At 46.6% G+C, this 16,943-nt stretch overlaps 1 protein-coding gene across 2 annotated transcripts in view; it reads right to left on the bottom strand.

Annotated features, from left to right (window-relative positions):
• Positions 1-16,943, bottom strand: part of KCNN3 (potassium calcium-activated channel subfamily N member 3) — a 176,353-nt gene that overhangs the window by 57,561 nt on the left and 101,849 nt on the right. For both annotated transcript variants that reach the window (XM_060137371.1, XM_060137368.1), the window contains exon 3: positions 4,655-5,073. In XM_060137371.1, coding sequence (XP_059993354.1) covers positions 4,655-5,073 — 419 coding nt within the window. The remainder of the gene's footprint in view (positions 1-4,654; positions 5,074-16,943) is intronic.

Below are 16,943 nucleotides of genomic sequence, written 5' to 3'. Positions count from 1 at the left end.
GGAGAGAAAGAATGGCCACTCATTGTTTTTCTCCAGTTCCGGCAGCCAGGTCTCCAGAATCCATTTTCTCATGAAAATGCCAATATACAGACTTAGATGAAAGTCCACACCATCACCAAAGACCTGTTGATAGGCCGGAAGGCCTGAGATGCTGACACAGCCTGTGAGCAGAACTTGGAGCCTCGGGAGAGAAGAGGCCAAAGGGATTCCAGTCACGAGGGTAGGAGGTCATTTACAAAACCTGGCTCTGGATCACAAGACTCGGCCCACTCTGTCAGTGTCACGGGAGGCCCTGTCGCTCCTCCCAGGGAGATAAACAGCCACATGTGAGCTGGCAGACTTCGTTCAGGGCGTGCCAGGAAAGCCCCCTTCCTGCCTCGCTGCCTTTAGGCCTGGGGCCCCCAGGGGTCTCTCCACCAGCTCAGCTGCTTGGTGTGTGACAGCGTTTAATGAGGAGGTTCCTCGGATGGGCTCTGGGAGGCCTGTGGGAGGCGGGCACGTGGCCAGGAGAATCCCAGAGAATGATGAGTGCCACACTGTCAGGCCTCGGAACCCATGATGTAATGTTTCACTGGGGTCCAAGGAAAACAAGCCTCCTGTTGACGCTGCCCTCCCGGCAACCAGGCGCTGTCCTCCCCATAGCAGGCTGTTCTGGGTAATTACTGATTCCCTCTCCCTCCTTGGAAGGAGGAAATGTGAAAAACCTTTACTGTCACATAAAAGCCAACCCCAGATATGAGAAATGTCTTTCAAAATGAGTCTTGCTGAAGAGGGATTTCCATAGCAACTTCAGAAGTGTGTGTTCACAGCTAGAGATGCATCCGGGCTGATGAAACCCACCTGGAATGTGAACAAGCCCTGCTCTGGGCATCAGCAGAGTGGAGTTTTTCTAGAGCCTGTCATGCTGCTATGTGACCTTGGGTGAGTCCTTTACTCTCTCTGCTGTCTCAGGTGACAGAATTGTCATTGATCAGGCTGAGAGAGAAAAACGGCATCTTGCCCACATTGGACAGGGCAGGTCCTTCCACCCTGGTCCGAGGCTTCAGTCCTCCAAAGCACTGCCTGCCTCCAGTTTCTGTCCGGTCTCTGGTTGAATAATTCCTATCTCAGTCTCTGCCAATCTTGCTGATTATTTGACATTGGGGAAGGACAATGCTCATGTAAGCTTGATTCTAAAAGAAATTGCTTGGTCTTTTTAAAAGAAGCACTTTGCCTGATTAGGAAAGAATATACTTACTCATAAACGCTTCCACGGTTCCATAGGTCAGATTCCTGGGAAAGAGTCACGGGGACGCTGCGATTTGAGTGCTTGTTGGGGCTGCTCTCAGGATCAACACCCATGGGGCCTGAGGGACATAGGACTGGGGAGAGGGAGGGGTTGAAGTGCCACGTGATCCCTCAGGAGCCCTGGAGCCAGGAAGGCCCTGCAGAGCTGTGAGGTAAAGGGGCTGGGCCTTTCAACTCCTACACTGACAAGTCACTGGATGCTTGCTGCCCTGGGCAGGAGGCTTGATCTTAGCTGAGGCAGCTCCCTTCATCCAGGGCAATTCTGCCACAGCCGACGACTCCAGCTGAGGGAGTGAGAGCCTGGGCCGAGAGGGGGCCCCCAGGGTGGCATACCTCAGCGTCCACTACGCTCGGGTATGTTTGAATTTAACATGAAGGCAGCCCTGAAGACAGGGTGATAAAATGGTTAAAAGCACAGACATCAGAGGCAGGCAAAACAGCAAGACTGGGATTTAAGTGTCAGTCTCAGTGGCTTTGAGACGCTCAGATCGGGAAAGTCGCCAGGAGAGTCTGGGCCACAGTTTCCTTGTAAGTGCAGGATTCAGCCTGGGCTGGTGAGACAAACACGAGGTTCAGAGTCAGAAGCAAGTTCAAATTCTGGCTCCATATTTACTGGCTCTGTGACCTCGGGCTAGTTCCTTTACATCAGTTTCCTCTGCTCTAAAATGAGGACAATCACAGTGCCTCTACCACAGGGCTACTGGGAGGGCAAATGGAGATAACAGTGAAGTATTTCACACAGACCTGGCACAGGGAAAGCTCCCAAAAAACAGGGGCAATAACACCCCACGTGTTTTAATATATCTCATGTGAGATCTAAGCAGAAGCCTTTTGATCAAAGGGCCTTTTCACAAGAGAAGGGGAAGCTTTGGGAGAACCTTTGATTTGCTCGTTGCTTCTCTGTGCCTTTCCCTTGGACTTCAGCTGGGCATGTCAGTCATCTCCGCAGACAGAGGCCCATGGTCTGACGGAGGCCAGGTCAACCCAGCCCCAGTGTGGAGGCCATGGAGTGTCATTCAGTGCCAAATAGCGTGCAACAGAGTACTTTGCAAACTACACACTTTGAACCACGCTCATAATCCGATAAAAAATCATCACCCAGACTTCTGACAGGTTCAATAAACAATGAAACTCACATGCTGGTACTTTGTTCCATGTTTGCGCATCTGAAAAATGGGGTAATGATACACACCAAACAGGGTCGATCTGAGGACATGGAAGATTTCAAACATCTTAAGGGGCTATGCAAATTCAATCATTATTGCTGTTAGAAGACTCAGCTTTGATCAATTAAAAAGGAAAAGAGGAAGAGCATAGGTCTACATATAGTAGGAATTGGTTTGTTCTAATTATAAAAAGGCAGTCACAAGATTCCCAAGAGCTATCAAGAGATCTCCGTTATTAGCAGGAATGGTCACTATAATTATCACAGTGTACACTTCATGTACGTTATCTATTTGACTCCAAAAACAAATCCTATAAAGTTGGTATTATTATCCCCAGCTTGCAGATGAGAAAACTGAGGCCCAGACTGGCACCGTATTGCTCAGCTAAGGGAACTATGAGGAGTCTGGGGTTGGAAACCAAACATATGCTTCCTCCATTGCAGAAAGAGTGTCTGCTTACCAGAGAAGATTCATGAAGCCTGGTGAGATATGGTCCTACTTAGAGCAGGTGTTATAATGTCAGCTGCTGAGTAATGATGGGGTTCTGAATACATGGGTATCGTGGGTCCTTCAGGCTTTGTATGTGAGAAATGTCTCCCAGCATGGCACTGGCTCTCAGAGACTGACCCTGCCATGCGCAGGGGTCCCTGCCTGGCTGCAGCAGAATGGCCTCTTCATCTGACTGTGTGTCTGCGGGCCAAACATCTGAAAGAACTGTCTGCACACAGAACATTTCAAAACAGGTGGGAAATCAGGTTCAGTGAACCCCTGAGATATTGTTAGACTAACTCTCCTCCAGACTCCTTTTGCTTGTTTTATCTCTCCTGGGACACTGGTACATGGAAGATTTGACAATACATTTTTTTTTTTTTTTTGGCGGTACACGGACGTCTCACTGTTGTGGCCTCTCCCGTTGCGGAGCACAGGCTCCAGACGCGCAGGCTCAGCGGCCATGGCTCACGGGCCCAGCCGCTCCGTGGCATGTGGGATCTTCCCAGACCGGGGCACGAACCCGTGTCCCCTGCATCGGCAGGCGGACTCCCAACCACTGCGCCACCAGGGAAGCCCTGACAATACAATTTTATGTGATAATGAATGAAGGGTGATCTGATTAAATTACACAGGACGCTTGACCAGGCCTCTCAGCATATTAAAAATAACCTCTCTCAAGTAAATGTATATCTACCTTCTATCTCAAGTGATCCTCACTTTAAAATGAAGACACGGAGGCCCAGAGAGGTGAAGTGACTTGCTCAAGGTCTCACGGCTACTTAGGGGCAGAATCCAGGTTTTTAACCTCAGTGTTCAGACTCCACATATGAAATCAGAGAAAATGAATATCCAGGACAAGCTTGAAAGGGAGAGGAGTCAGTAAGGGCAGCTTGGGGATGGCGGTGGAAGCGGGTAGCCACAGACCTACCCTTGAGCCTTGATGATGGCAGTTCTGAGGGGCTGGCATGATGCCCTAGATCTATATTAGGCCATATCCCCCTTCTCTCCTACTAGCCATCAGCCTCCCAAAACAATGTTTCCCAAAGTATGTTCCATCAGTGAGGTGCTTCTCAAACGTTAAGGTGCATACAAGTCACCAGTGAACTTGTTAAAATGCAAATTCTATTCAGTAGTTCCAGGGTGAGGCCTGAGATTCTGCAATCTAACAAGTTACCAGTGATGCAGATACTGCTGGTCTGTGGACCAAATTTTTGAGTAGTGAGGCATCCATAGTGATGTACAATGAAAAGCGTTGGTGGGTGAATACTCTTGAGAAAATCTGGACTAAACAAAATTAAACCAGTTTCATTACTGCAGGACTTCTCAGAGCCTTTAAAATGCTAGCGAACATCCTTAATCTCCAAGAGGGAGAGATAATGCAGAAATTGCAAAGTGTTATATGTGAGAAAGGGGTAATGATATAACCAGAACACTTTGAGATATACTGGTTTACAAAGAACAGGAAATGAGGATTATATATGCATTTTTCCCAGCTTACCTTGGTTCCAATGTTTCAATGTTGCAGCTCATATTCAGCCCCAACCCGGTCTTCTCCTCTCCCATTTTCTCCTGAGGTGTCTGGGTAGCCTGTTTCTTCCATCAGACCACATGCCTCCGGGCCCCCCAGCTCCTCCTCCCTTCCCCCATCCCAACATGGGCTGTGTGCTCAGAGGCCCCGGTCGAGTGGAGAACCCGACCCGCTGGAATACCTTTCGCAGACGCGGACGGTCCAGGCAGCGATGATCCACAGTGAGATGCTGAACACGAGGAGCACGGTGCCGGGGCAGATGGTCATGAGGGTCTTCATGACGAAGCGCGTGTTGAAGTTGATCTTGTTGAGGGCCCCGATGCTGCGGGACGAGGCGTCCGTGAAGAGCTTGCTGTGCAGTAGCATGACGCGGGCGATCAGGTACAGGCGCAGGAACATCGGGATGGACAGGATGATGTCCACGTCGGCCTCCGCCCGCGAGGGTGTGTAGGAGAAGGCCAGGCGCGCCGTCCAGAAGAACTTGTACTCGCCAGGAATGGGGTGGATGGCGCACACCAGCATCTCCAAGCTGATGTAGAGGATGCGCTCGTAGGTCATGGCTATCCGCCAGTCGTCCGCACCATTGTCGATCACGAAGAGCTGTGGGAGCAGAGAGCCTGTTAGCACAGCCAGGATGGAACCACACAGCCGGGGCGAGGGAGGATCCGCGGCTCATCCGCCTCAGGGCCCTCTTGGGAGGCCTCGCCTGGGTGAAGAGAGCCCTGGACAGGCAGTCAGGAGACCTACCTAAGACACGTCAATCTCTGGGCCTCCATTTCTGTAAATTGCTTCCCAAGATTCCTTCCAGCTCCAAGGAGCCCCTAAACTGGTTGTTTCATGACTAGGAAGATGAACAGCTCACTTGTATTGAACACAGGTCCCTGGGCCCCTGCCAGGCCCTGAGCTGAGCCCTGAGGGGGATGCGGAGATGAAAAAGCTAGGTTTCCTGGGTGAACTCATAGGGCTGGCACAGACTCCTCCTCCCACTGGGAGAAAAGTGCCTGCTCGCAGCACTTTGCTCTCTGCCGGTGGTGGGGTGTTAGTGGTGTGGGCCCTGGAGCCAGACTGCCTGGGTCTGGATCCTGATCCCAACACTAACTAGCTCTGTGACCTTCAGCAAGTTATGGAGCCTCTCTGTGCCTCAGTTTCCTCATCTTGGGACAATGATAATAACACCTGCTGCATAGTGGTCGCTATGTGGCTGCAATGGATTAGTACGTACGAAGTGCAGAGAATCCTGTCTAGCACCCAGCTCTGTAAGTATTAGCTATTGTTATTTTTAGCGTTATTAATCCATGGGGTCTCTTTCTGTTAATGAGGCTTGGGCTCAGTGATGTCTAAGCTCCCTTCCAGTCCTAACCTTCCTTCCACGAAGATGAGGCTCCCACTGTTGCACCAGGAGGCCTGGCAAAGCAGCTGAAACAAGCCTTCACTGAGCACCTGCTATGTGCCCAGCCTGGGCTCAGGGCTGGGTTCACGTACTGGGAAGGCCCAGGCTTGTTCTCAAGGAGGTCCCACGGTGGGGGGTCTCCCACACCAATGACTGTGAAGAGGGCCTCACGTTCTTCCCCTCCATGGCCCCTGTCTCCACATTTGTGAAATGCGAGGCCTCTGAGGTCCACCTTGGACATGTGAAGGTTCTGATTCTTAGAAGGAGAGGCCTGCAATCAGGGGCCTGTGCTGGTCATGGGGGCCTCCTGGACAGGTATGCGCCTCACTTATGAGAGGCGATGGAAGCATTTATCCTCATGATAATCCTGGGAAGGATTCATGTCCAGAAGGAAATTAGGCTGCATTAGAAATAAATTAATGTTGGGGCCAGGGTTGGGTGGAAGAAGTTTGATTTAACCTGGAAATACACCCTCAGCAATGGAGGGAGTAATAGAGAGTTTGGGTCAGCGTGGATTGGGCGTGCTGGCTGAAGGCTGAGCTAAGCCTTGCTTGCCCTCACACTTCACCCCACTTCACAGGGGGTTTAGGAACGGAGAGGCCCTTTACTCTGTGTGTCCCACTGTTTCCTCTGCAGTTTGGGCCAAAGGAACATTCTGCTGTGTTTTGAAGTTAGTCACCAAGCACCCTTCTCTTCTCCCTCCTTCACTGCCTGCCCTCCAGGCCACCATGCCCACAACCAAGGACCCAGGGGAGAAAACCGTGGCACCCATGTCTGGAGCCTCTGAGGGTAAAAAGGGCCCATCAAGGGATCTGTGTGGGGGGACTTCCCTGGTGGTCCAGTGGTTAAGACTTTGCCGTCCAACGCAGTGGGTTCAATCCCTGGTCGGGGAGCTAAGATCCCATGTGCCTCGTGGCCAAAAAACCAAAACATAAAACAGAAGTAATACTGTAACAAATTCATTAGACTTTAAAAATGGTCCACATCAAAAAAAAAAAAAAAATGGTCCACATCAAAAAAAATCTTAAAAAAAAAAAAAGGATCTGTGTCATGTCTGAGACAAATTCAAGGTGAACAATCGAGTCACATGACTTGAACAGGGGTCTCCTGCTTGCCTTGCTTTTAGGGTGTGCCTGTGATATTTGTCTGCCTCACGGAGCAAGTGCCAGGCAACTCAGTGGGCTGCCCAGAGGCAAGGGCAGCTACAAAAGTGCACAGGGAGGGGAGGCAGCCTGTGAGAGCACCTCTCTCACCTTTCTGGACCACAGTTTCCTCTTCCTCCTGCCCTGGGACCTCACACAGCTATCATGGGGAGTAAGGGAGATAATGGGTATGAAGAGCTTCATCAACTACAAAAGATCATTCATTCAACAAACATATGTTGGAGGCCCTCTATTAGCCAGAGAGCTGGGCATTCAGGGTTCAATGAAACAGGTCTGAGCATGGCCCCCTGGGATGAAGATCATGGAGGGGAACTAGAAGGCTCTATGGGAGCAAGTGGCTGAGGGGCCGACCTCTGGCCAGGCGGCTGTAATTAGTAAGGTGTGCTCTCTGAACAGGAGAGGGTACCCAGCACAACACCAGCCGAGACTCCCCCTCCCTCCTTCCCCAGCGCAGCTGAGCCAGGGGTTTTTCCAGACACAGGTTTCCACCATCAATTAGAGGGACCTAGAGGCTGCTCAAAGGGTTTCCTCTGCTTGTAACTGCTGCCAACAGGCCGAGCCATGGCAACGCGACTGCCTGGCCAGACTCTTCAAATACAAAATGAAAACCATCCACCCTATAAGAAAGAACTGCATCAGGTTGCTATAGCAACCGGGTTCATTCTGGGCAGGAACTGAAGTAAAGAGTCACAGGTTCCTTGGATTTCCTGATGGAGAATGAGATTGTATACCATCCCAGTTAAAGGTGAGGCACGTCGGCAGTTCTGCCCAGCTTGACAGGAGGGTGCTGGCCCCGGGGTGGTGTCCCCAGCTGCCTCCCAGGTGCCCCGCTTCTGTTTCAGTTTCCTGGTGCAAGGCTTGGGGTAGGGGGACAACATGGGTAGTGGAGTTGGAGGCTGATGAGCTAGACTGATGTCTCACATCCAGATACTAGCTGTGTGATCTTAGGCAGGTCACACCACTTCTCTGAGCCTATTTCTACATCTCTATCATCAGACTATTAACCTTGACCCTGTCCATCGCACGGGATTAGCATTAGGATCCAATAATACGGATAAGAGGGAATGTGCTTTACCAACTACAGTTGGACCTCCATATCCATGGCTGAAGAACTGTGGATCCGGAGGGCTGAGGGTCCTACACCATTTTATATAAGGGGCTTGGGCATCCTCAGATTTTGGTATCCACAGGGTTTCCTGGAACCAACCCCTGTGGATACCAAGGGATGACTATACTCTTAAAATGTGAGGGATTATTAATCCGGCTGGCCTGGGAGGCACTCATAAATAGTATGTATGGGGGCCAGCAGGGAGATATTTCAGGTTGCAGATTGAGAGCCTCTGCTAGACAGGGCTCCAGTGCAGGGATTTGTGGATCAGCAGGGTGGGCAATGGCCCAGAAGATTCCATTGCTGTCCCATATGAGGACGCGCTTGTGCTTGCTCCCATCTGACCCCTGGAACCACAGTTCTCCAAGTGTAGCCTCACTCCGACTTAGGCAGATAACAGTACCCCACCCTGCCATGTCCTCACTCAGCATCCTGTTCATTCCTTACAAATCACAAATTTCAGTTACATATTTATTCATGTTTGCTTGGTTTTTGCCTGTCTCCCCACCCCAGAGCAGTGGTTCTTGACCTGTCTGCACAACAGAATCACTTGGAGAACTTGTTTAAAAATACCCACGCTTGGACCCCACACCAAGCCAGTCTGAACCTCTGGGCATGAGGCCCTGGCATTGGGATTTTTCTTAAGCTTCCTTGGGTAAGCCTAAAATGTAACCTGGATGAGACCCACCAGTCACAGCTGGACTGCCAAAGGGACAGGGCCATGTCCACCTTGTTCCCTGTGGTATCTCCAGTGCCAGCCCAGATCTTAGCATATATAGGTGTTGGGTAAATTCTTGCGTAGTCAATCAATAACTACTGCTTACTGTGTGACCCTGGATGACTAAACTCCCGTCTCTTGGGCTCAGTTTCCTCCTCTGAGGAATGAGGGGATAGACTGGATGATCCCCAAGGTACCTTCTGCTCTGAAGAGCCCTTATTCCATGGTCCTATGCAGACCTCGTGTGTGGTCTCAGGGCACATGAGCTCCCAGGGGACAGGACCCACGCCTGGCTCATCTCACCTCTCCCCAAGGCCTGAGATGGTCCTGGTACACAGTGGGCAGTCAATAGAATTTTAGTGAGTAAAGGGGTGGGTAGGTGGATGACTGTGTCATGTGAAGAAAAGGACAGGTGGCCCGTGGCCCTTGTTAACCACCCAGAATGGAAACTCCCGTAGAAAACTCATTGCTAAGCCTGTGAGTAATGAAGTACCTGACGATTTATCTTATGCCATGGGAAGGGCACCCTCCTATTCCCAGGGGGTGGTCCAATCTGGAATAAAGGGTCACAGGTGATCTCCAAGCCTTAGAGAGTGCTGGAGAAGTGCTGGAGCACTGCTGGACCAGAGTGGGGAGGGTGGCACAGGACTGTCCTTCCCTCCATTTGGGTCTCAGCCACCCAGGCCTGGTTCTAGAGCAGCCTGACTGGTCACCCTGATGAATTCTGGCATCTGGCAAGGGGCAGGGGGTGCCAGAGGGCCCGTGGGGGTTCGGGGGGTGGGGTCCACTCTGAGCTGTCACAGAGTAGAAGCCTCAGAGGCCGGGGGCTGACAAACATGTTTCCTCCTGACCTGGCCTGGGTTTCCCCTGGGTGAGGAAGGAAAGCCACGATCTCCAAACTGCTGTGTCTTTCTGCCTCCTTAGCCTCACACGGTGATGCCGCTCATTTGGGGTATGGCCGGCCTGAAGATGGAATGCTTTGGTGCCAGGGCCTGTGGTCACCTGCAAGTCCCACTCTTACCCCAGATAGTGTCCTGAACAGAGCTGGCTCCAGACCTGATCCGCTGCCACTTAACTGGTTCTAAGAGCCTGTGGGATTTTCAGCCTGTTGGTATAATTCCAAGAGCTTTGGGAGGGAGATTTTATGTGAGAGAGCAGTTCCAAACTTGCCTTCAAGGAGCTTGTAATTAGAAAGAAAGGAGAACCAACTCAGTCAATTCAACTCAACTCAATTCAATAAAAGAATTAGTAAGAACCAACTAATACTTGAAATTTGCTAAGAGACCTGATCATAAGTGTTCTCAAAAAGAAAAAGGTAACGATGTGAGGGGGTAGATGTGTTAATTAACTTGACTATGGTAATCATTTCACATTGTATACGTATATCAAATCAACACACTGTACACTATACAATTTTATTTATCAATTATACCTCAATGAAAAAGAACCAACTAGGTGAGAACACTGTGGTGATATAAATATCAATCAGACACATGTCCCATGAATCAGCACACAATCTCAAGGAGCTCTAGCATAAGAGAGGCATGATAAGGGCCCATCATGGAAAACTTCTTAGGCAAGATAGGGATTCAGCAGTGCTTGGAAGGCCTGTATCAGACAAACCTGGTGTGGTACTACCAAGATGCCACCAATTCCTCCCATCCCGTTTGTTCCTTTCTTCACATGTGACTTTGCTTCTCCTCCCAGCAAGAGGTACATACAGTCCATTTCTCAAGAGGTACAGTCCATTTCCCCCTTGAATCTGAACCTGGCCGTGTGCCTTCCTTTGGCCAAAGGGACATTAGATAATGTGATGTAGCTGAGGTTTGTAGAATGTCAGTGTGATGGGGCTTGCTGCAGACACATGGCCCCATTTTCCCCGTCACCCCAGCCTACAGCCAGCACCAGCTGCCAAGCATGCGAGTGAGGTCATCCTTGATCAGCTGCATGACAGAAGCTCACCCCAGGTGAGACAGCAGAAGAACCACCAAGCTGAGCCCTGCCCTGATTGCTGACCCACACAATCGTGAGCTAAATGATTATCGTTTTAAGTCCTTAATTTTGGGGGTGCTTTGTCATGCAACAAAACTAATACATAAACAAATCTCATTCACGTGTTTACTTAGCACACATATTAGAAGTTGGGTGATTTGCCTGCCATGCCCAACACTTCTCTTTTAACTTCTCATGCCACAGCCCCTAGAAGGAACTTCCACCCACACCCTGCCACCCCACATAGTTAATCAGACAGGGCTGGCCAGTCTATCTCAAGTAACTGGGTAACTGGATGAAGAGGGGATCACGATCAAGGGCCATGCCAGCTTCCCCCAGCCCTGCCCCACCCAGTGGACACATCATTTCATATATCAAAGAATAACGCAAAGCATTTAAAAAATTATTTTGCAAGCAGCTGAGTTATTCTGCATGCAATGTGTTTCTCACAGGCGAGGAAGTCAGCTGGTAGACTGAATCAAGGAGTGAAGGCAAAACAGAATTTATCGGGTGTGAAGGAGAAAAACTGCAGGGACTCTGGGAACAGTGAATTTTGTTGGCAAACTTGGGGGGTTAATTGATCAGCTGGCAGCTAGCAAAAAGGTCAGTGTGGGCATTCCATCCTTGAGTGGCCAATTAGAGGTATCAAAGAAAACAGTTCAGTTATTTATGGGTTCTCCAGGAACACTTGAATTTTAGCTGTGGCACATGGGTGCGTAACAGGCTCCCTCTCTGTAAAGTCTGCTGGGCTCTTCCATCTGTACCAGTCAGACCAGGTCTGCACGCTTCCCACACTGGAGTTTCTCACAGAGTAATCGTGTGGTTCACCAGCTCACCATGGGGGCCAACTCTGAAGGGCCATCTGGTCACCCCAGGACAGGTCATTTCATAGGCAATCACTGGAGCCCACCATGCGTTAGCTGCAGGACTGGAAACAGGCTGTCTCGACAGGGAGGCAAGGAGAATGTCCCAGAGCCCCCAGTGTCAACCTGACAGAGCACCAAGCACCAGGAAACCTGCCCTTCTTTTTTTCCCCTTTAGTGTAAATACATTTGGAGTTGATTCATTGGATTTGCTAGTTTCCCCCTTCTATTTTGAAAGACTTGAGGCCTTTTCAATTCTTTATTTAAGCAATATCTTTCCTTAAAATGTTCTCAGCTATTAGGGGAGATCCTGCTTAGACGTTTTCTGACCCATCTGAAAAACTTTCATTCTTGAGCAACTATGAATTTTTTTTAATTAAAGGAGAGAAAATGTAAAAGGCCCTTGTGTTCTCTACTATTCTCTCTCTGTGAGAGAAAAAAATCCAGGGAAAATTTCCATGATTAGAAAAATATATATGCAGAAAAAAAGCAAGAGAAAAAAATGAAAGATATTCTTAAAATCCAGTAATAATATATATGTATTTTTTTCCCAAACTCCCTGGAGCATATATTCTGCATGTACACCATTACTATGGGGGTTTCCATGGAAACAATATCAAAAGTCCCATAATACCTAATTAGGTTTCCCCAAGGACAAGAGCTGATTGCCAGTGATGAAACGAATGTCTGGGTTTGCAGTAATGGTTAACATAAAATTGCCAGTCAGCAAATGCTCCTTGGATATAGCTGAAGAAAGGGAGGAAGGAAAAGAAGGGAAGATAGAAGAGAGGTCAGCAAGTAAGGGGGCTGTCAGAAAAGTCTATCATTCTACAACCAACAAGACTCTCAGAAGGTTGGAGTCCATGCTAGCCAGCTCTGAGTCTTTCTATGAAGAAATCCTCCCCTTCTGAAACTGCTATGACTTACTGGGCCATGTGTGATGTTCTTTGGTGGCTCTTTGGCCTGGTCAGGGTTCTCCTGAGTGCCCCTAGCAGAGTTCGTGTGTGCTCTCCTGCAGTGGGCATGAGAACGCATGGGACCCTTGAGCCTGAAATTTGTTCGGGACTGCCAGAGACCAGTGGTGACCAAAAGCCCTTTCTTGTCCCCAGTTTGTAGAGAGTAAAAGCCAAGTTACAGCATTTGAGGAAGCCAGTATTTTTCATTCACATAACAAGAATTGTTAACAAGAATGGTGCCTAACCACGGCACCACTGGGGATAGAGTGCTCTGCCACTGATCATCTGTGCATGGGCAGGTCCCTTTCCCTCTCTGGTCCTCAGATTCTTCATCTGTAACATGAAGGGTTGGATCCAATTTGTGGTTTTCCATTTTCTCCTAGCTGTGGAGCTGTTTCTTCCAGTGAGATTTCTCATTAAAGCCCAATATAGGAATCAGATAAACTCAGAGCTCTTCTGGTTGAAAGGGTAGAAAAGAGCATTCAAAGGCCAATCATGAGAAGGCAGACAGCAGAAGCAAGAAGAACTACAATCCTGCAGACTGTGGAACAAATACCACATTCACAGATAGATAGACAATATGAAAAGGCAGAGGGCTATGTACAAGATGAAGGAAAAAGATAAAACCCCAGAAAAACAACTAAATGAAGTAGAGATAGGCAACCTTCTAGAAAAAGAATTCAGAATAATGATAGTGAAGATGATCCAGGACCTCGGAAAAGAATGGAGGCAAAGATTGAGAAGATGCAAGAAATGTTTAACAAAGACCTAGAAGAATTAAAGAACAAACAAACAGAGATGAACAATACAATAACTGAAATGAAAACTACACTAGAAGGAATAAATAGCAGCATAACTGAGGCAGAAGAACGGATAAGTCACCTGGAAGACAGAATGGTAGAATTCATTTCCACGGAACAGAATAAAAAAAAGAAGAATGAAGAGAAATGAATACAGCATAAGAGACCTCTGGGACAACATTGAATGCAACAACAATTTCATTATAGGGGTCCCAGAAGGAGAAGAGAGAGAGAAAGGACCCGAGAGAATATTTGAAGAGATTATAGTAGAAAACTTCCCTAACATGGGAAAGGAAATAGCCACCCAAGTCCATGAAGCACAGAGAGTCCCAGGCAGGATAAATCCAAGGAGAAACATGCCGAGACACATAGTAATCAAACTGTCAAAAATTAAAGACAAAGAAGAATTATTGAAAGCCACAAGGGAAAAATGACAAATAACATACAAGGGAACTCCCATAAGGTTAACAGCTGATTTCTCAGCTGAAACTCTACAGCCAGAAGGCAGTGGCATGTTATATTTCAAGTGATGAAAGGGAAAAACCTACAACCAAGATTACTCTACCCAGCAAGGATCTTATTCAGATTCGATGGAGAAATCAAAAGCTTTACAGACAAGCAAAACCTAAGACAATTCAGCACCACCAAACCAGCTCTACAACAAACGCCAGTGGAACTTCTCTAAGTGGGAAACACAAGAGAAGTAAAGGACCTACAAAAACAAACCCATAACAATTAAGAAAATGGGAATAGGAACATACGTATCGACAATTACCTTAAACCAAATGGATTAAATGCTCCAACCAAAAGACACAGGCTTGCTGAATGAATACAAAAACAAGACCCATATTTATGCTGTCTACAAGAGACCCACTTCAGTCCTAGGGACACGTACAGACTGAAAGTGAGGGGATGGAAAAAGGTATTCCATGCAAATGGAAATCAAAAGAAAGCTGGAGTAGCAATACTCATAGCAGATAAAATAGACTTTAAAATAAAGAATGTTACAAGAGACAAGGAAGGACACTACGTAATGATCAAGGGATCAATCCAAGAAGATATAACAATTATAAATATATATGCACCCAACATAGGAGCACCTAAATACATAAGGCAACTGCTAACAGCTATAAAAGAGGAAATAGACAGTAACACAATAATAGTGGGGGACTTTAACACCTCACTTACACCAATGGACAGATCACCCAGACAGAAAATTAAAAAGGAAACACAAGCTTTAAAGGACACAATAAACCAGATAGATTTAATTGATATTTATAGGACATTCCATCCAGAAACAGCAGATTACACTTTCTTCTCAAGTGCTCATGGAACATTCTCCAGGATAGATCACATCTTGGGTCACAAATCAAGCCTCAGTATATTTAAGAAAACTGAAATCATATCAAGCATCTTTTCTGACCACAACGCTGTAAGATTAGAAGTCAATTACATGGAAAAAAATGAAAAAAACACAAACACATGGAAGCTAAACAATACGTTACTAAATAACCAAGAGATCACTGAAGAAATCAAAGAGGAAATCAGAAAATACCTAGAAACAAATGACAAGAAAAACACAACGATCCAAAACCTATGGGATGCAGCAAATGCAGTTCTAAGAGGGAAGTTTATAGCAATAGAGCTACCACAAGAAACAAGAAAAATCTCAAATAAACAATCTAAACTTACACCTAAAGGAACAAGAGAAAGAAGAACAAACAAAACCTGAAGTTGGCAGAAGGAAAGAAATCATAAAGATCAGAGCAGAAATAAATGAAATAGAAACAAAGAAAACAATAGCAAAGATGAATAAAACTAAAAGCTGGTTCTTTGAGAAGATAAACAAAATTGATAAACCATTAGCCAGACTCATCAAAAAAAAGAGGGAGAGGACTCAAATCAATAAAATTAGAAATGAAAAAGGAGAAGTTACAACAGACACCACATAAAGCAAAGCATCCTAAGAGACTACTACAAGCAACTCTATACCAATAAAATGGACAACTTGGAAGAAATGGACAAATTCTTAGAAAGATATAACCTTCCCAGACTGAACCAGGAAGAAACAGAAAATATGAACTGACAAATCACAAGTAATGAAATTGAAACTGTGATTAAAAATCTTCCAACAAACAAAAGTGCAGGACCAGATGGCTTCACAAGTGAATTCTATCAAACATTTAAAGAAGAGCTAACACCCATCCTTCCCAAATGCTTCCAAAAAAGTGCAGAGGAAGGAACACTCCCAAACTCATTCTATGAGGCCACCATCACCATGATACCAAAACCAAAGATACTACCAAATAAGAAAACTACAGACCAATATCACTGATGAGTATAGATGCAAAAATCCTCAACAAAATACTAGCAAACAGAATCCAAAAACACATTAAAAGGATCATACACCATGATCAAGTGGGATTTATCCCAGGGATGCAAGGATTCTTCAATATATGCAAATTAATCAATGTGATACACCATATTAACAAATTGAAGAAGAAAAACCATATGATAATGTCAATACAGGCAGAAAAAGCTTTTTACACAATTCAACACCAATTTATGATAAAAAGTCTCCAGAAAGTGGGCATAGAGGGAACCTACCTCAACATAATAAAGGCCATATATGACAAACCCACAGCAAACATTCTCAATGGTGAAAAACTGAAAGCATTTCCTCTAAGAACAGGAACAAGGATGTTCACTCTTGCCACTATTATTCAACATAGTTTTGGAAGTCCTAGCCATGGCAATCAGAGAAGAAAAAGAAATAAAAGGAATACAAATTGGAAAAGAAGAAGTAAAACTGTCACTGTTTGCAGATGATGTGATACTATACACAGAGAATCCTAAGGATGCCACCAGAAAACTACTAGAGTTAATCAATGAATTTGGTAAAGTTGCAGGATATAAAATTAATGCACAGGGCTTCACTGGTGGCACAGTGGTTGAGAGTTCGCCTGCCAATGCAGGGGACACGGGTTCGTGCCCTGGTCCTGGAAGATCTCACATGCCGCGGAGCGGCTGAGCCCGTGAGCCATGGCCACTGAGCATGTGTGTCCGGAGCCTGTGCTCTGCAACAGGAGAGGCCACAACAGTGAGAGGCCTGTGTACCGCAAAAAAAAAAAAAAAAAAAATTAATGCACAGAAATCTCTTGCATTCCTAAACACTAATGATGACAAATCTGAAAGAGAAATAATGGAAACACTCACATTTACCACTGCAACAAAAAGAATAAAACACCTAGGAATAAACCTACCTAGGGAGAAAAAAGACCTGGATGCAGAAAACTATAAGACACTGATAAAAGAAACTAAAGATGATATAAACAGATGGAGAGATATACCATGTTCTTGGATTGGATGAATCAACATTGTGAAAATGACTATACTACCCAAAGCAATCTACAGATTCAGTGTAATCCCTATCAAATTACCAATGGCATTTTTTACAGAACTAGAACAAAAAATCTTAAA

The sequence above is a fragment of the Lagenorhynchus albirostris genome, chromosome 2 (assembly GCF_949774975.1).
Source record: "Lagenorhynchus albirostris chromosome 2, mLagAlb1.1, whole genome shotgun sequence".
Taxonomy (NCBI): domain Eukaryota; kingdom Metazoa; phylum Chordata; class Mammalia; order Artiodactyla; family Delphinidae; genus Lagenorhynchus; species Lagenorhynchus albirostris.
Note: the sequence above shows the minus strand (reverse complement) of the source record. Positions and strands in the feature narration are given on the sequence as shown.